The 20,882-nt window shown below is 35.8% G+C and overlaps 1 protein-coding gene across 1 annotated transcript in view; it reads right to left on the bottom strand.

Moving 5' to 3' along the window:
- Nucleotides 1-20,882, bottom strand: part of SCN9A (sodium voltage-gated channel alpha subunit 9) — a 151,026-nt gene that overhangs the window by 59,778 nt on the left and 70,366 nt on the right. The window contains exons 6-15 of the mRNA XM_089916738.1: nt 20,562-20,690; nt 18,814-18,905; nt 17,831-18,040; nt 11,868-11,931; nt 10,292-10,433; nt 8,016-8,222; nt 6,068-6,355; nt 4,856-5,227; nt 1,995-2,124; nt 557-795 (exon numbers count right to left, since the gene is read on the bottom strand). Coding sequence (XP_089772864.1) covers nt 557-795; nt 1,995-2,124; nt 4,856-5,227; nt 6,068-6,355; nt 8,016-8,222; nt 10,292-10,433; nt 11,868-11,931; nt 17,831-18,040; nt 18,814-18,905; nt 20,562-20,690 — 1,873 coding nt within the window. The remainder of the gene's footprint in view (nt 1-556; nt 796-1,994; nt 2,125-4,855; nt 5,228-6,067; nt 6,356-8,015; nt 8,223-10,291; nt 10,434-11,867; nt 11,932-17,830; nt 18,041-18,813; nt 18,906-20,561; nt 20,691-20,882) is intronic.

The following is a 20,882-nucleotide window of genomic DNA, read 5'->3' as shown; positions in this document are numbered from 1 at the left end:
TATTATTATTTTATAAAGTATTATAATTATATAAATGAGAAAATTAAAGATTATAGATATTAAAACATTTTCCCAAGGTCATATAACGAGTAAGAGGCAAAACCAGGATTCAAACTCAGGACTTTGGGCCTCCAAAGGTCTAGATTCTTTACCTATTATGTCAAAACAAAGTATCCATAGCTTTTCTGAAAACATGTAGGGTATGTACTCACAAGGAAGCTGCAGTGTAATTATAAAATGGGTAAGGAAGTATCAAATTTTCAAAGTGTTGCTGCTAAGAGACATGCCAGCAGAAAAACAGAACACACTATCAACTCCCAAGATGTGACTCGTTATGGAAATAGTATTGTTATTTATAGGCCTCAATATTACTGCAAAATTATTTAAAAATAGTAACTATCACCAGAAACTTGACTCTGTACAATGATTCATACTGTGAATTCTGGAGATGCCTAATTACCTAACTAAATATCCATCTGACTTCAAAAAAAGAAACGACAATCATGACAAACAAAGAGAGCAGCTCTGGGAACATAACTCACATTAAGAGACTTACCAAATTTCCCACAGTGAGCACGTTTTTGAATTCATCAGTCATTGGGTGATGTTCCATAGCCATGAACAGAGTGTTTAAAACTATGCAAATGGTTATAGCAAGATCTACAAAAGGATCCATTACAATAAAATAGATAAGTCTTTTGAATTTTATCCAATATGGAGAGCAATTCCAGATCAAGAATGTGTGTGCAAATCTGTACCACCAAGGTGGACATTTTTGTCTGGACTCCTCGAGTTCTGGGAGAAAAAACAACAGAGAACACCAAGTCAATCATTTGCATATTGTATACTTTTTATTCCTCACCAGATACAAATCAGCAGTATACTTTAACACTGAAACAAGTCTTCTGTTTAGACTTTGCAAATTTAACAGTACTGTTTCTATGAAAGCATAGCATGTTACATAAAAATCTTAGATCACACATTCATTTACTAGATCAACCAAGGAGAAGGCAGTGAAATTAATGAATGAGAGCAGATATGGATATCTCTGAGAGAAACATATACTTAACATATGACAGTAAACAAGAGAAATGATGTTTTCTTAATGGAGATATGTATATTTTTAAGATAAATGTATGTATACCAGTATACATACTTTCCCCTGTGTCCTTAACCCATTACAACAATAACACACTTCTACTCTCTCCAGGAAAAGCTCTTGCTAGTTCACAGGTGAAAACGATCCCAGAACCAAGAGACTGGAAATAATTTATAGAGTGACTCATGCAATAGGCACTGAACACCATTAGCCCATTTAGTTCTCATCATAAACTTAGGAGGTGGGTGAAAACTTTGACTGGGCCCATCATGGGTATGTCGGGGGATGAGGTGGTAGCCCGTGGACAAGGTAAGACCTGGGGCACATTGTGGGGAGAGAAGGTGGGAGCCAACACATTTTTTAAATTGCCACCCTTTGACCGACCACTACTATTCACATCATATTCTCTGAACTGCTTTCTCTAATTCCTTTGGATCACAATCTTAACAGATGTCATGTCACATATTACCATTTTGCAATTTTATAGAAGGTGCTCAGAGGCAGCAATGTATAAACACCTGGAAGTTTGTATTATTTTCTCACATTTTAGAAAGATGATCAATTCCAAGAGGCTAGGTAAAGTTTCGAAGAATACATAGTGAGAGAACCACACAGGCCTGGGTTAACCTCCCTTTCTTCATTTAGTACCATAAAGCTATCTATCTTTGAAAGGCGTATCACCCAAAGCCTGTCTTTAATCACAAATAACTTTATCCACTTTTTAAGCACATAAAGACAATTCCTTTAGTGTCCATTGGTTAGCCTTACCATTGTTTATAACCATTTTATATCCTTTGAATTCTTTCTAAGAACTTGCTATATCTATTTAAGGCTGACTAGGACTTACCTGAATTTTGTTAAAAATCTGTATGGTAAAGAGAATATTATTCCGTACCTTCTACAGTGTTTGTTAATATGCTTGCCCTACTCATTGCCCTTTGTCTGAGATTGGGATCATTCAACATATCCTCAGAAAGGAGGTAAGAACTGGAACGTCTTTTCTTGTGTATTTGATTGTTTGTACCCTGAAAAAAAAAAAAAGATGATTAATTACAGTTTTAAGAATGGAATTCTAATAAATTGTAGGTAGAAAATAAAATCTTGCTCACATAGTTGTAGTGAATAATTAAAAGTAGAGTCTAGATTGTTGATTTGAATCATGGCTCTGCTACTTACAGGCTGTGTATCATAGGAGAGTTACTTAACCTCTCTGTCTCCATTTCATCATTGGTAAAATGGGGATTATCATACCACTTGCCTTACAATCTTGCTATGAGTATTAAATGAATTAGTACTTAGGAAATAAAAAATAAAATGAGCTGCTTTCATTGTTAAATTCACTATCATTATCTATCTTTCAGGGTTTCCAATTTATTCAGATAGTTTTACTATGTAAGAATCCTACGTGTAAACAGCTAAACAATTGTTGTAAGTGGCGTGTGTGTAAAGGGGTAGAACCTAGATTTCTAGGTTAAATTAAATTTCTGTAGTTATTCTTTGTTAAAGTTCAGCAATAACAGAGGCCACTGTAATGACTGTTTCTCACTGCCAAGGAAGATCTCATGAACTGCTCTGAGGCTATGAGGATAAATGACTCAGTTGGAAAAGGACAATTAAGACTGATGGAAACTGTAGCAAAATGGAGAATATAAGCTCCATCTAAAAGAGGTGACCACTCTCCAGCTCTAAAGGATTGCTGCTATGCAGGAATATGAGCTCAGTCTTACCAGGTATACCCATTTTTATGTGAAGATGTCTTATTTCTAAATCTTAGCAACTAATTCAAAGTTAAAACACTATGCCAGTTCAGTGCAGGCCAACAATACACACACACACACATGCTCACACACATATATATACATACAAACAACTATACAAGTCTACATTTATCATCTATCTATCTAGTTGTGTGTGGTATGTATGCACATGTGTATACACACGCACACACCATTCTACATATATATAGATATACAGATCTAGAGTTGTAAAGTTGTACAGTTGTTTAGATATAGTTATATTTGTGTATATATTAAAACATTGACAAGCAGGCAAAAATATATGTATGTGTGTATGTATGCAGGTATGTGTATGTGCAAAGACACACACACATATCTGCAGGTGGCTTTATATAGAAATCTTTCTATAACCATGTTTTCTCTGATATACTCTCTAATTTACTGACTTTCCAGAAGCAGAGATTTCTTTTTCCCCCAAACAATCAGCTGTGTTGATTAAATAATTTGTTCTCCATGTAGACATGTCTCAGGTGTCAAGTTTATATTATTTCTCATGCAATTTTTTCATCTAAACTGTACATTATTCCACACTATTATGTTTTGCATTTCTACTGAATCTTAAAGTATCCACCAATTACTCAAGTTTTGTAGTTTTAGTTTCAGGATTTAGAGTGCTACTGATTTTTCTGTGGGTAAAAATAAAGTATTAAATGAAACATTTCATTTAAAAATAGGAACTAATCTCCAAATCTGATACACATTATATAATCTTTTACAGGTAATACACATTGTTGAAAAGCAAAACACAACAAAGATCTGATTCTATGGAAATTTAACATGCTTGTTTGATAAGGATAAATACCTTCACAGAGGGCTGAAGCTGTATTGTGCAAGCATAGAGGTCACAGGTGACCTAAAAGCACATGCATTCTTTCAAACCAAACGAAAATATGTGTGTGGCCATGGGTCTGATGGAACTTTATTCTCACTTGAAATACTACATTGTCTGCAACTGTGAATTTATGAACAGGTAGCCCAAGTTCAAAGTCAAAGCCTTGCTGATACTGAGTAATGCAGTGTAACATAGTGAGTGGCCTTAAGAGGTTACCTAGATACTCCATAAACCAGAAAGACTTTCAAGCCTCATCACACCCTTTTCTCAAACCACTCAATGATTCCTAAACTCTTGAAACTGTTGTTTTGGAAAGGTGTTTTGTTTTTGTCTTTATATATATACGTTTGCATTTCTGTATGTGTTTTGGATATTATGTTTTTATTCATAGATTCCAGATAAAAGAGTTTTGTTGTTTTTTAACGAAAACAGTAAGTTTCATTTATGTATGGGAAAAAGCACAGTTATTCTAAATTATTTCCAAGAAGCCTACCACACATTGGAGAGGAAGTATGGTGGTTAAAAGCACAAGCTTTGAAATAGAGGGTCTCTGTTTGAACTTTAGGACTACCATTTATTAGCTGAGTGACCTTGCACAAACTGCTTTATTTCCCTGTGCCTCAGTTTCCCCATTTGTAAAACAGGGATAATAATATATCACCTCATAGGGCTGTTGTAAATACTAATGTGTCTGCTGTTATTATTACTATTATTGATTATTAACAACTCAAATAAGATCCTTGCAATAAGGTATATATTAAGTAGTGACTTGAAAAAAATAGCAGTAGGTGACAAATAATCCAAATTTCCTTAGAGACATGGGACCTATTATCAACTAATAAGATCAGCATTATCAATGCACTTTGTGCTGATATATAGATCTTTTATAAATTGTTTTCTAAGGGGATGATTCATAATCAAGTACAGTAACAGTAGATAAGTACCTTAGATACCTATAACAATAGTATGAGGAATATGTTAATCAGTTAAAGGTGTGTTTCTAACATAAAAGGTATTGCAAGATGCAGAGGCATTCACAGGACCAGAGAGAAGGCACCTCCAGCAGAGAGACTGATGGATGCAAGAGTAAGGGCCGAGCCATGCCTGAGGTATTTAAAACGTCCTTACACTGTCATCAGAAGTTGCCTTATCTATTATCACCTCTGGCAGAAGCTGTCCATTGGGGAGCATGAGGGCTGAGGGTCCATCCACCAAGGAGACCACACCATTGCAGTCCACGGCGCTGTGCATCTTCCTGTTCACCGGCAGCCCTGGGGAGGACCTACTGGCTTGGCTGATATTACTGCTGCGCCGCTCCCGAGGTCTGTGGGGCACGAACAGTGAGCCCCTTCTGCTCTCGTTGTCCCCGAAGATGCTACGCTCGTCGTCAGCAAATTCAGTCTCAGATCCAATATCTTTTCCTCTACCTTTGAAACTAAAAAGACTTGTTCTGCTGCTTCGCCTTGCAGAAAACAAGGAGCCATGAATGCTGAGTGGTGACTGCAGAAAAAATAAGAGATGACACGTATCTGCTGAAGCACCCCAAAACAGAAGTTCATTTCCCATAACTTCCACTGAGACCACTGGCTTGAGGGCAGGTGGCTCTGTACAGGTTTAAATGAAACTGCATATTCTTTGGAAGTATCTAATTGAATAAACATTAGTGCTTGCTATATACAGGACAAGGTGGTAGGCATAGTGAATAATGGAAAATGGGTATGACAGGGTCGTTACCTTAAAACTAGCTTGGACTGCTCTTGTCATATTTCTTTTTATTGATATCACATGTATTCAAGTTCTGTCTCCCCAACCAGATTATGAAATCTCTGAAGGCAGGGACTTTTATTTTGTATGTATCTGGAAGGGTCTTACAGACTTAAGTAGTAAAAGATAGAAATTTTAAATGATGATGTAGATAAAAAGGATAGGAATTCTGCGTGGGTAACTGAAGAGCAGATTGGGAAGAGTGGAGAGGACAGAGGAATCTTTGTGGATGGGTGGCACCTAAGCTAATGGATAAAGAATGGGTGGTCCTATGCCAGGAGGCAAACAAGGAAGAAAATCATCCCACTTAGAGGAAACCATGTGTAACAAGTAATAAAGGAAATGAAAATATAGGGCATGTAGGTGAGAGTAAACAATCATGGGGGACTGAGGGTACATGAAGGTTGAGAAAGGTAGGACTGAGGTGAAGCCAGTCCATGGCATTGACAAGATGTGGGTCTTGTTCTGTAGTCAGTGGCTACAACAATTCACTCCTCTCCTGAGGTCCCTTCCCTCAGAACACTTTGCTCTATGATGCCACCTCTGGTGATATGCATGTGACGGTGTCAGTGGTACCTGGTTAGGGGTAGAAAATCTCTTTTCACGTGCTCGCCTATGACCTTCAACACCAAGGTGGAAACTTTTTCTCCTGATGCTCTCCTCGGATTCCGATTTGGACAATTTCTCATCATCTCCCTTTTCTTCCCCAATGGAGAGTTTCTTTTGATTATTTTTCTTTCTTCTGTTTCTTCTTTCTTTAGCACTTTTAGAGCTCATTTTGGATGTTTCGGAAGAACTCTCGGAGAGGCCCATTATCCGGCTTCTCTCAATGCTTGTATATTCAGCTGCTGCCATTGCTATTGCCTGTTGCACCAAGAGGTTACACACACAGTGAGTCATTTCCAAAGTCTGGGAAACCCTATTATGGGGCACCTGTTTACTACAAATTCAGTTACACTGTTCATGTAATCACGTCCCTTGTAAGGGAAGCAATGTCGTTTTCTTTGCACTCTGAATAGAGAGCTTACAAAATATATGCTTATTGCTTCTCCTGCATTGTAATAAAGCCATACTGTGCCTTGGAATTAAACTATTACATACTATTACTATATAGTAAAGCAATTTAAGTAGTATATGTGGAATTTTAAATTGCATACGTAAAAGTTTTAATTTTAGGTAATTCTGGGTCATAAAACACATAAACCATGTAAAAGTTTTAATTTTAGGTAATTCTGGGTCATAAAACACATAAACCATGTGATAATTCATTTGTATATCTTGTTCGGGTAATTAACTCAATATTATCAATAAATTCAGGTACAGCTATACTTTAATGAAGAATGAATTGTTTGCAAATAAAATGAATTATTACAGAATAATATCTCAAGAAAATGCAAGAGCCTTTTAGGGGTTCTCTAGGAAATTCCTGGGATAGCCTAGTGCTACCCCTTTTATAAAAATTAAATTTTTATTATTAAAATAAAATAATCCTTGTAAAAATTTGGAAAATAAAGATATTGTGAATAAAAAACAAAAATCAGTCAGAAACCTACATCCTAGCAATAATTGGTGTTAACATTTCTTCCACTCTTTATATATATAATTTTTAAATTGTTTGTATCCTATATTCTATTTTGTATTCTACAACTTAATATATTGTTATATTAATACCTTTTCCTGTCATAATATTCTTAAAACACATCATTTTATGGCCAAATAATACTCCACGACACAAACATATCATAGTCCTCTTAACCATTTTCTAATTTTTGGAAATTTAAATGCTTTCTGATTTTTAATATTATTAAAATACTGTCCTGAACATCTTTCTGCTTCAAAGTTTCTCCGCATCACAGATTACTACCCTCCCCCAAATAGGTTAGATTGCTTGAAGAGATTTGCTAGGTCAAATCATCAAACACGTGTGGAATATTTGAAATTTTGGTTCTCTTAGTACAAGCCTCCTCAAACTTCCACTGAAATACCCCTTTGGAGGGAGGAGTAAGGAGAAATCCTCAAGAATTTGTGGCCACAATCGTAAGTATGATTTTCTTAACATCTCACACGTTATCTTAAAATCCTTGCAACATTAACCAAAACGGATGAACATTTTGCTTTCTACCCCACAGAGTATCTAACTTTAACATCAAATAATTTTCCCTAAACATTTGTGTACAATTGTTACTCTGGGGAAGTACATCATATACGTTCTGGGACTTTGTATAATGCCATGCACACAGAGGAATTGTGAGTAACAGGTTTAGGAGGAAGAGTTTAGAACATTCTCCTTGCTGGAGTGAGCTGATTATGTGGGAAGGTGGAATGGGGCAGATGTCAGTTCTAACTCAATCCAGAATTGCTTCCTTTGACCACACCAGAATGAAAATTCAGTTTTCATTTATATAAATGAAAGGAAACCAGGAAGGAAAATCTCCCCGGGGAAGGCTGAGCATAGGCCACAGGGCTTCTGCTGTTTCCGCTGCTTTTCTACTTCTAGGAAGAATTTTAAATCAAATAACAATACCTCAGCTTCCTCTTGCTCTTTTTTAAGTCGATCTAACATCTGTTGAAATTCTAACTCTTTCTGCCTAGCTTCTTCGATGTTTGCCTGGTTCTGTTCTTCATAGGCCATGGCAACCACTGCCAGGATCAAGTTTATTAGATAAAAGGATCCCAGGAAAATCACCACAACAAAGAAGATCATGTAGGTTTTCCCAGCAGCACGCAGTGTCTAGGGAAAAATGGTAATTATTATTTTAATAATACAAAGGGTTTTTTTGGTAAATCATTTCAACTTGAATGGCATATTAGGTATGTAAATCGTACAGCTCTGTATACTCTCATGTTATCAAAAATATAAAGGAATAAAATTGTATCTTCATCGAAAACAATCAGTATTAAAATACACACTTTTTCAGTACAAAAGATATAGCAATTAATTAAGCTTGTACTGAAATTAAGTTTGATTCTTGACTATTAGTAAGCATAATAATAACCCTGGATTTTTTCTCCCTGAATCTGAAAATTACTCAAAAACTAGCTGCTTTACTCATTTTCAAATTATAGGACTAGACAATTTCCATAGTATCATTTACTGATAAAATTATATCTTTAAGAAGTATTAATGATTATGTTAACACAAGGTAGATAGCCTTATTATATGAATTTATGCATTCATCTTTTATGTATTTTAAATCAACATTTATTAAAAATTTTTAAATGTAATACATGGTAAAAAATTCAAATGGTACAAACAGATATTAAATGAAAAATAAGTCTCTTTATTCTATCGCTGATGCATGGTAACTCAATTGCCTTTTCTATCAGTTACTGTTGTTACTGATTTCTTCTTTTGGATAAATTCTTTGCAGTGGAATTCTTAGGTCAACAGGTATATTCATTTTAATTTTCATAGAAATTGCCATGATATCTTCTCCAGTGGTTCCCAGAAATGTGTGAGAAAGTCTACCTCCCCACATCTAGTCAGACAGTATCTCTCCTTTGATCAACTTTTTGATTTTGGTCATTCCGACAGGTGAAAAGTTATATGTCACTCCAGTTTTAATTTGCAGTAAAGGTGAGTATCTTTTTGCATACTTAAAAAGTCACTTGTATTTCTTTTTTTTCCTGTGAAGTAAGATTTTTATATAATTTCTACATTCATTTATAATATTCTCAGAAATTAAACAGACATAAAACAGGCCAAAAGAAGAATCTGTAGCAATTTGAGAAGTGATTCATTATTTTTTATAATATAGAATAATCATTTTTGATCTCCTTCCTCTTGGGGTTGGGTACTGATAACATATAGGTGAAAAGATAGAGCCACAATCCCAAGAGGATCACATGTAAGTTAGAGAGGAGATGTTCACATGAATGAAGAATTCCAGTACAAGAGATGGATGCTATAAACTGAAGAACAAAGGGCATGGAAGTGTAGAAGAAGGAACAAGTGAGTTGAGAGAGAAAAACTCAGAGACATGAATTGAGTCTTCCATTCTCATATTAGTTTGCTCAGGCTGCCATAACAAAATGCTATAAATTGGGTAACTTAAACAACAGAAATTTATTTTCTCAGTCCTAGGGGATTGAAATCCAAGATTAAAGTATTGGCAGGTTTGGTTTCTCCTGTGGTCTCTCCCCTTGGCTTGTGGATGGCTACCTTCTCACTGAGTCCTCACAAGGTATTTTCTCTGTGTGTCTGTGTATCTCTACTCATGTCCTAATGTTTCCTTCTTATAAGGACATCAGATAGGTTTAGGACCCACCCTAATAGCCTCATTTTAGTTACCGCTTTAAAGGCCCTAACTCTAAATATAGTCATTCTAAGGTACCGGGAGTTAGGACTTCAACATATGAATATGGGGGAGATACTATTCAGTCCAGAACAACTGTACATGGGAGTGCACAAAATAAAGAACAGTGAGCACAGGAGAGCCTGGTGTTTAGGGCACTGCAGGCAGGGAGGCAAGTGTGGAAAGCATAGCGTGTGTAGGAGTGCTGTGAGAGAACATTACAGTATATTTCTTGCTATTTACCTAGGACCCCGTGGGATGCTATATTCAGAAAGGGGGAAAGAGATCTAGAGATCAAAAAGCCCAGAAGAGTAAGAAAATAATTTATGATTTAAGAACTATCCATTCTAATAGTGCTGGAAATAGAACATGTCTATTTTAGTACTAAGACAATAGAGTTTTCTCCATTCTAAATTGAATAAAACATCTCATATATAAGGCTGGTAGGGAACATACATCAGATTTTTGTGCAATGAATGCAATGAATGTTTCTCTTGGCACTCACCTGTTGGTAAAGGTTTTCCCAGTAATCCTGGGTCATTAGCCGAAACAAGGCTAAGAAGGCCCAACTGAAAGTATCGAAGCTCGTGTAGCCATAATCAGGGTTCTTGCCAACCTTCACACAGGTGTACCCTTCTGGACACTGACTACATGTGAAAAAGGATATCACAAGTCAGAGTACCTTCAGGATGCAAGCTAAAGGGTACTACAGAGAAGTCGGAAACTCAAGGTTTCCTTTCCAGGGGGACAATATTGAATAATGATTAAGAACACATTATTTGGAGTCAGCAAGAACTGGGTTTGAATCCCATCCTTACTTTTTACTAGTTGTTGACTTTGTCAAATTACTTAAATTCCCCAAGGCCGGGTTCCTTCTTTCTGTGAGACAAGATAATAATACCTACCTCCAAAGGTTAAGAGTTGAAGGAAATATATATATATATATTTATATATAAATATATTATATATTATTTATATATAAATATATATCACAATATATATTATATATAAATAATATATTTTATATATATATATTCTTATATATATAAATATATATATATATTCTTATATATTTTCCTTCAACCTCCAAAGGTTAGGACTGTTATTAAGTTTAAAGAAGATAATGTATGCAAATTACCTAGCCTAGTTCCTGCACATAGAAAGCATTTAATAAATGGTAGCTGCTATTAGTATCAACATCAATCATTAAGACTTGGAAACTTTCACCAGATGTCATATAGTAGTTCTTGTACCCATAAAGATTGACATATAGGCCTCGAATAAAATTGTCTCCCCAAATTATTCTTGAGGTGAATTAGAATCAAGAACAGTCAATAGATAACAATTGTGTAAGTACATAGAGATTTCTAGTTTAAGACTTTTTTTCTCTTTAAAGTTAGTGGATTGGTATCCATGATGTCAAATAAACACAGTGTTCTGAGGTGTCTTTAGGAGCAGCAACCTTATCTTGTTTGTTTTTATGTTCCCATTGTACCCAGAGCCTCCTCCTGGGCAGGGGGCAGTGCAAGAACAAAGGCCCTGCAGCAGAAATAAAGTCGGTGTGTGGGAGAAAGAACAAAATGGGTACTTACATAAATACGACATTCTTAAAATATCTTTACCCCAGTCCATGGGATCCTTTTGTTTAGAGTGGCCAAACTGTCACTGCATTCTGTCACCTATGAACCATACTTGATGGGAGAATGAGTATAATTTGGGGATGGAAAGAAAAGTTGATTTTGTCACTCTTCTTCCCAGAAAGAAGAAATGCTGGAAACTATCCATCCAACTTTTGGTGGGGTTTTTTGGAAGTAATTTTTTTCTACTTTCTTAGGATGTATATGATTTGTATCTTGTTTTAATTCAAGCACTACCTCAAAGTATTGCTTTCAAATGTACGGTATGCATTAACCATGAAAGTTTTAAACTCTGGACTCACTGTGGGACAGAATGAGTCAAAAAATGCCATGAAATATATGAAAATAATATAGAATCAAAGGTTCTTATTAGCAAACTAATTGAGTTTGATTTTTCTTTTTTCCCCCAGCCTTTGGACTAAACTGAAAACAAATATTACGTACCCTGAATCGGTGCTGAAACCACAAAGGAGAGCATCTTTGGATCCCTCCAAGTAATAAAAATATTCTGTTCAGGAAGAAATTGAACAATATAACATTATGGAGTGTAAGCTTTAAGAGTGACACAGCAGGTCAGTTAATTAATATAGGTATATTTACAAACATATTCAGGCCCAGTGCCAGGCAATAGGCATTCATTTATTTATTGTATTCTTATATATTTTCCTTCAAATATTTGTCGATAACCTCTTATGGGCCAGGCAGTGAATATGATGACAAACATGATAAATAAGATCATCAATTTTATGAAGCTTTCTTTATGTTTAGGTAAGGGTGGAGGTTGGGAATGGAGAAAGACACTTAACAAGTAAATAAGTAAATATACAAGGTATTTTCACATAGGGATAAATGCCCTAAAGAAAATAAATTAAGATAATGTGACAAAATGTGGTCAGGGAAGTCTTTTCTAAAGAGATGACATTCGAGCTGGAACCTAAATGCTACAGAGAAGCCAGCCATTCGAGGACCCTTGTGAGACATCCTGACAGCGTGAAGAGCAAAGAGCAAAACCCCAAGGTAGAAATGAAGTTGGTATATGGAAACAAAAAAGCAAAATGGCCAGCCCAGTTATAGTGCAGTGAATGGGGAGGATTGTGGTGTCAGAGGTAGGCCGGGGCCACGTAGCAAGGCTTTGCATGCCATGGAAAGGAGTTTGGATTGTAAGTGTGATAGGAAGTAACAGAAGTAGGAAGTAGAGATGTGAGACAATAATTAACATTTCTGAATGTTGCTGTGGCTGCTTTGTGGACTATGGACTATAGGAGGGCAAGTGTGGAAGCAGGGATACAAGCTAAGTGACTACAGTGACAGGTGACATGGCTACGATTCAGAGTAGCCATGGATACGGAGAGAAGGGGATAGAATCAAGCGGACGGGATGTGTTGACGGAGTGCATGTGGGGTATGTGGAAGAGAGGAGACACAAGGATGTATCAGCTGGTCAAGAGTGGTACCAGTTACTGGGATAAGGAAGAGTGGGGCACAGAATGGCCTGAAGGACAACCAGGAGCTCCGTTTTAGCTGTGCTCCACGTGAGATGATTATTAGGTATTAAATTATATTTGTCAAGTAAGTGACTGGATTGATATGAGTCTGAGGTCAGTGAAGGTATCAACTATGGAGATACAAAGATGGGCGTCATCGTCAGGCCATGGGACCTGATGAGTTAACCCAGAGAGAAAGTGGAGCTGGGGAAGGGGAGGGAAAGAGAAGGAAAAGAGCCCCCAGCTCAGCCCCAAGTATTCCAGAAGGGGTACAGTTGGCAAGGCAACACTGTAAGTGAAGGAAATTTATTTTCTGAAATTCTCTCATTGTTTACTCACCAATCAACATCTATTTAGGACTTACTAAGTTCTGGATGTTGAGGATACAGAACTGAAATAAATGTACATTTTCCCCTTTCATGGTACCCTCTGTGCCCATTTTCAGGTGTAAAGGAACTCATAACTCTTCCTTTATTTACTATAATGACTTATTCTTAATACAGGGGGCTGATCCAAACCTATACAGTAAAGGTATAAAGGACAAAAAGAATTTTTTTAATAAGAGCCCAACTTCCTATCTGGCTCAAGTCAAAATAAATAAAGATGTAATTTCTAGGAGGCTCTGGAGTAACAGCAGAACGAAGACTTTGAAGTCAGATGTACTTGGATTTGAATATTGTTTCTACCCCTTCCTATGTAGGTGAATTACTTTATCACTTTAAGATTTAGCTTCTGCATCTGTAAAATGTGGATAAGAACACCTACTTTGTAGAGCTGTTGAATTAGTACTAATAGGCTATGGCATGTAAAACAGTTAACACAGTGACCCACACTTTCTACATCAATGCTAAAAGAGCAGCAGCTCTTATTAAACAACTTCAGATAAGACTAACTGACTTATATGCCATCGTTAGGTCTTATGTAGAAGATACAAATATTAGAAGACACAAATAAACCAATAAGGCCTCTTAGTTTGGGGTGAAAACTCTCAGTGTTCATTTTTGCAGAAAATCCTGTGCCTTGGGGAGGGTAGGCATGGCAAAATGAGGATGGAGGAGGTGATCATGCAACGTTTTATACATAAACCTCTGAGATATTTTTATTATGGAAGGATTACTTTAGAGTTATCCTTTAAAGAAATACCAGTTCACATTTACCAATCACTGAGGAGCTGCTTTATAAAAGTAGGCTCTAAAGCTGCCTGTACGGGCATGTTGCAGGGCTAACATAGTCAATTCAATACACGAATGGTGAAAGGTGAAGCAATGGGAGTAGCTCACTCTGGTCTTGTAGAACACTTGAAAATAATTCCCAAACAAATAAACAGTAAATTATTAGGATAATTAGCCTCAAGAGAATTTAAGGTTAACATGTAAAGGGAAAATGTAATACCAAGAGAAGAATTCCTCTTTTGCACTCCCAGCCAATGATCCCATCTCACATTTTTCTGTGGAAATAAAAGCCACTGGGCTTGACTTAATCCTCCTCTGATTACGCTGGAGCCTGCTCTTCCATCTTTCCTCCTGCTTCTATGGTGGAGATGTCTCTCCCCTTCGCTCTCCCACTTTCTCAAGGACTTGCTCTCCCCCACTCTCCTGAATTATTAATCCATATTTTACTACTCATTCATTTCTAGCACTAGAAAAATATCCCTATCAAAATCCATCTTTTAAAAAAATGCCGGCCATTGCCCGTTATTCTGATTCCCTTACAGCCAAATTTCTTGGAAGAATTGTCTACACATACTGTCTTCTCTTCCTTCTGACATCTTATTCACCCGTCACCACCTTCATCCAACCTTGTGTCCTACCACTCTAGTAAAATTTGCTCATGAAATTCTCTAATGACTTCCATGTTGTTTAAGCTAATATACATTTCTCTATCCTCATCATCCTTGATCTTGATCTTAATCCTTGATCTTGCAGCGTCATTCAACACAAGCACTCCCTTTTCTCAACATACTTTTTTCTCTTGATTTTCCTACTTATATCTTTGCTTCTTGCTTTACTGGCCACTCTTTCTCTGCATATTTTTTGGGGTCCTCCTCTCTACCTGCCTTCTAGACATTAGGGTTGTGGAGATGAGCATCTTCTAAACACCAAATTTGCTTTAAACACCAGGTTTCCCATTGTCTACCTACTTATAAACATGAGGATTTTCAGAAGGATGTATATGTGTGTACATATCTTTTCCCTTTGCTGATTACTTCGAAGTGTATATCTCCAAACTAGGCATTTCCTCTGATCTCTATGCTTAAATCTCCAATTGTCTACTTCCTATCTCCACTTGGATATCCCAATGACATCTCAATTTTAACTGGTTAATAGTGACTTTCTCCTACAAACCTGCCCGCTCTTCCCTCACTTCCCATTGCCACCTATCCAGTTACTGTGCCAGAAACGTAGATGAGATTCCCCAAGCCCTTCTCTCCTCTCTAATTCATCAGTGGGTTCTATAGGTGTCATTTTGAACTCACATTTTTCACTTTCTGCCGCCACTCTAGATGAAACCACAACCTTGTCTTGTTTGGAATGATAGAAACATCATCCTAACTGGTCTTCCTTATTCTAATCTACCATCTACTCTTACCCAATCAGCTCCCCATATGGTAAAGTGATTAAAACCACTGCATTTAAAATAAAATCCAAATTCCTTTCCATGGGCTAAGACATTCTTCATGATATGACCCCTGCCTTTTTCTCTAACCTTCTCTGTTGCCATTCTGCCTCTCCTTTGCTAAAGTCTAACCACACTGCTATTTTCCCATTCCTTAAACACATGATACTCTTTCTTGTCTCAGGGCTTTTCCACAAGCTCTTCCTTCTAATTCAAGGAACAGCTCCCATTTACACTTACACTATTTTATGGCTTCTTATTATCCTTGAGATCTCTGCTTAAATGCCACCTCCTCAGAGAGGGCTTCTCATTTAGTTGGTATCTCAGCCCATGAGATTTATTTTCTTCACATAGCATTTGTTATAACTTGCAATATTTTTTATTTGTCTGTTCTCCTCCTTTTACTCTTTCATTCTCCCTAGAAGATAAGCTCTGTGGATGCAGAGGCTGAGGTTATCATACTCACTGCTACAGGTCCAGAAACTTGTACAATGCTTAGCTCAGGGAAGCACTCAATAAACCCATGTGATGAATACTTGAATAAATATTGCAGTGAGATTGGGCTTCTATGACACAGAAAACAGGTAGGAAACCAAACTCGGACTGAACACAATCATCTCTGCTGTGAAACTATATTTCAGAAGAAAATCAAGAATAATATATAGAGTTGAGGGAGAAGATTGTGGTATAAAATTTCATTGTTAGCTAAGCTGTCATTCACTCATGTGTGAACCCAATATGAAGATACACTGCAAAATCCAAGAGCTTTTTCTACTCCTTTTGAAAAAAATTGCTTGAAGCAATTCCAGAAAGTTAAAAAAAAAAAAAAAATCACTCAAAGTATGAACTCAGGAATGAGACCAAGATTCAGAATAAAAGGACTGGTAATGATCCTAGTTAAAAAAAAGTCAAGTTTAAGTAAGTGCTGTAAACTGATTCATAAAACAGAGTACAAATGTCAGCAATTACCTGTAAGCTCTATAACTTGCATGGTATATAAATTAAGAAATAAAATCCTTTGGAAACTAGAAATGAAATTTAAGATCATATTAATAAAAATCAGAAGCTGAAAAAATAAAGAAAAGCAAAGGAAAATATGCTACATTCCTCATCAAATGCTGGTAGTAAAAAATATATACATTAAAAATTTTACTTTGAAACCCTTCAGTTTTCTTGTTTTAGGCTTCCTTTTTTTCAGTTTTCTTTATTTACAGTCTTTTACTATATTAGCTAGGTTTTATTTGCCTTTATATTACTCAGTGAGTAGGAAAAAACACATTGAGTAAAGTAAAAAAAAAAAAATGATGTATACGACTCTTTATTATTTAAGGAGAATTAACACCTGAACTTTACTCCCTGATCTCCTTCTATCAAAGGCACTTGCATGTCCACCTTACCTCTGGATCTAATTATTAAGGTTTATGGGTTCACGTGGGCAACATCTTACAGACACACTGCAGGTGTTAGACAGAAATTACAATCTTGCTAGATTTCATTCTCACCCAAACTCATCAGCTCTGGTGAGAGAAACTGTGTTAGGGGATAAGTATTTAGAAAACATGCCGTTTATGCTTTCTGTAAGATACTCTAAAATACACTTGTGAATTAAGTAGACTTCTGAGACTGTGCATACAGATCATCGTAAATGGTATCTACAGAACTAGTTCTGATGAATTAAACTATGATGGTCATTAGCTAGATTGAGGGAAGCCATTAGAAAGAGCTGTAAAACTCATCATTGGTTATAGTATGAGGATAGTGCTGATAAAGCTGAATAAACTGTTCTGCTTATACAAATCTTTAGAAATACTATTGAGACAAACATTTTAATATGTGATAATATCATTATAACATGATTAACATGACTGTACAATGTTATAGTTATAAGAAAAATACAAGGGTAAAAATATAATTATATTACTATATAATAAATTATACTATAAAATAAACGTAAGTATAAATTACTCAATAAAACTACAGTATATAAATATATAACTTATGAAATTTAATGGTCAATATCATTAATTCATAGCTAAATTTATTTTTCTAGAGCAAACTTATTCTTTTTTATCTTACAGAAATTGAGAATTATGGAACTATCCCATGTTCTTAATACCAGAACCACTAGAAAGCTTAGATCCAGGGAAATTTATGAAAATATAACATGATCCAAATTCACATTGCAGCAGCTTTCTCTATATTTGAGTGATTTTGAAATAATTAAAATGAAAGCAACATTTCATTGCCAGAAGAGAACAATGCTCTTAGCCCTATTTCAACCTATTAATAACTACAAGGGCATTCTTACTTCCATAGTCTTCTTCATCGAGAGTATTCAATATGCTTTCTATTGTTTCATTATTTTCAAGCAGAGTCCGCACACATTTTTGCTTCAGGTTGCCCATAAAGAGCTGCAGTCCAATCAGTGCAAACACGCTCAGACAGAACACAGTCAGGATCATGACATCAGAAAGCTTCTTCACAGACTGGATCAGGGCCCCTACGATGGTCTTTAGGCCTGAATACGAGGAGAAATAGGTGTTCAAAATGAAATAAAGCCTCTGAATGAGAAACGAAAATAAAACACAAGCTTTCCTAGAAATGCATGCATTTTATCAAACCAATGATCTTAAATAACCTAGATGGAAAAAAGTCTACCAGCTCAAAAGGGTGGACTTGCTGTTTTATATATTTTGTTTCTGTATATTACAGCAAGTGATTAAAAACTTTAAATATTTCCAGAGAATAACCAAACTGTCAAAATGAATAATTTGGTTGCTCAAACCATATCCACACTCACTTGAAAAAATAATTTTTAAAAAGTGTCAATTCAGTGAATGTTCGTCAGACAAAACATCTCAAACGACACCAAAACAGAAAAGAGGCTGAATTGCAGCACACAGTGACAACTTACTAATTTTCAGTTAAGAAATGGTTTGTTGAGGAAAGAAAAAAACATTATGTCATGCAATCCTCCCCATGCTGATATTCTGTATCTCTTTTCTTAACCATATGAAAAGCAATAAAACAAATTGAAATTTTCATTCCTGGATAAGCAAAATGGAAAATGAACTGTTAGACAGGAGGGAAAATTTCAAGTTGAGATGTGAACCAAACGGCCATCTTCATCGCCTAAGACTCATGCAACTGATTAAACTCAAAGGCTGACTTTTAATAACGATTGTGAAAAACGTAAGAGATCAAATTTAATTAAAATTGCGTAAGAGAAAGTTTTTCTTGTTTTTCCTTCAAAAGATCAAAGTCAGCCCCGGTGTTTAACCCCACTCTCACCTGGAATGACTGAAATTGTTTTCAAAGCTCGGAGAACTCTGAATGTTCTCAACGCTGAGACATTGCCCAGGTCCACAAACTCTGTCACATATCTGTAATAGGGGAGTTTATACACAAACACGGTAACAACACACACACACAAACAAAGAACAACTCCCAAAATAGTTGGAGTTATGAGTGGCCTAATGCTTCACACCAATTACTTCTTACCTGGGATTACAGAAATAGTTTTCAAAGCTCTCAACACTCTGAAAGTTCGAAGAGCTGAAACATTGCCTAGATTTACAAATTCTGTTAAATACCTGTAGAATTAAATCAGAGTTATTCAGAATTTAGATAGAGTCTATGATACTTACCTGTGCCTTTAGTCAAGGTGTTTCCTACGCTTGGAACTTCTTATTTAAATTTACAGTTCTGCAAGTCTTTTGCTTCTATCATTACTAATTTAATTTGATTTGATTTGAGTCATTTGATGTGAGCAAAATACAAACGTATTATTAAAATGGTTTCATACACATAAATGCCTAACTAAACAATTAAATGCTTCAATTACTAAACTTCAATATTATGGTAATATAGATATTTAATATTCTATAAAATACCAGCAGCAAACCTAGACAACTGTATGCTAATTCAAAGAAGCCAGACACAAAAAGGTCATATATTGTATGATTCCATTCACGTGAAATGTCTAGAATAGGCAAATCCACAGAGACAGAACACAGTTGAGTGGTTTCCAGGGACTGGGGCGGGGGGAGAAGGGAATGGAAGTGACTGCTCTCTGGGGTGACGAAAATATTCTGGAATTAGAAAGTGATGATTGTTGCACAACTTTGTGAACATACTACAAAACACTGAATTTTGTACTTTAAAAATGGTAAAGTTTATGGCACATAAATTTAAAACAGGAGACCCCTGAGAAGATGCAGCCTTCTTTGACACAGTGTTGTCTTAGCAGGTGGTGGGTGGCACTACAGCAGTCTTATATGACCACAAAAAGAGCCAGCCTGAAGGACAAAGAGGTGGGGCAGGTGTGCGGGAATTGGAGACTAGAAATCTCAAGACCCTTCTGTACTGTCTAAATCCCTCCAATGAACATGTATTACTTTTACAATTCAAAATGACAGAGGGAAAATACTGTATATAGGTTTGAGATTTAAAAAATAAAGAAATGTTTCTGACAAATATATTTAGGAAAAGAGCAGCAATATGAATAAATTAAAATTATATCTTAATGTGATACTTTTCCCTTGAAAATAAACTGTGGATGCCTATGTAATGCATACACAATGCATTAATGTTAGGTTTAGTATGCAGTGACAGCCCTTATAAAAAGATTTATTTCTATATTTTAATATACTTATTAGCTTTTGAATAATATAGGTTAATTTAAAAAAAGAGCACCGTACTTATAATAAATGCCTGAGTTTTTTCTTATAGGTTTTACCAGATTTTAAATAAGAACTTGGAAAAAGTGTGACCCTAACTGGCACCACATATATTATCTATCCAAGTACTGAGCATGGAGGAAGACCATCTATCTTAATGATGTCACACACTTTTGAGTAGAAAACGCTCTATCTGAAAAAATATTAATATTTTTTTGATGACTAACTTTCATACAGTATCCTTTAAATGCAACCATTATATGCAGGAAAAGTCAAACCCCAAAAGTCTGTTCTTACTGGAATACTGTGCTGTCTGAGACTTTCATGAGTTTGGCATTTCAAAAAACTGAAAGTACTTACGCAAAAACAATGACAATAAAATCAAGCCAGTTCCAAGGGTCACGAAGGAAAGTGAATTCTCCTACACAGAAGCCTCTTGCAAGGATTTTTACAAGCGATTCAAAAGTATATATTCCAGTAAAAGTGTACCTAGGCACAAGAATCCATTGGGATATTAAGTGTGAAAAGAATACAATACCATGTGAATCTTTATAATTAATTTTTTCTGATCAACCAAAGGACGGCATCTATTGGAGTATGGCTGTTGGTTTATGGACCCATTCTAACTATTAGAATAAACTATAGTAAAGGTCCTTCCAGAAAATCTTAAAATGTACATAT

The sequence above is a fragment of the Delphinapterus leucas genome, chromosome 8 (assembly GCF_059928025.1).
Source record: "Delphinapterus leucas isolate spDelLeu-1000000601 "Yukka" chromosome 8, BTC_Dleu_Yukka2, whole genome shotgun sequence".
Lineage (NCBI taxonomy): Eukaryota > Metazoa > Chordata > Mammalia > Artiodactyla > Monodontidae > Delphinapterus > Delphinapterus leucas.
Note: the sequence above shows the minus strand (reverse complement) of the source record. Positions and strands in the feature narration are given on the sequence as shown.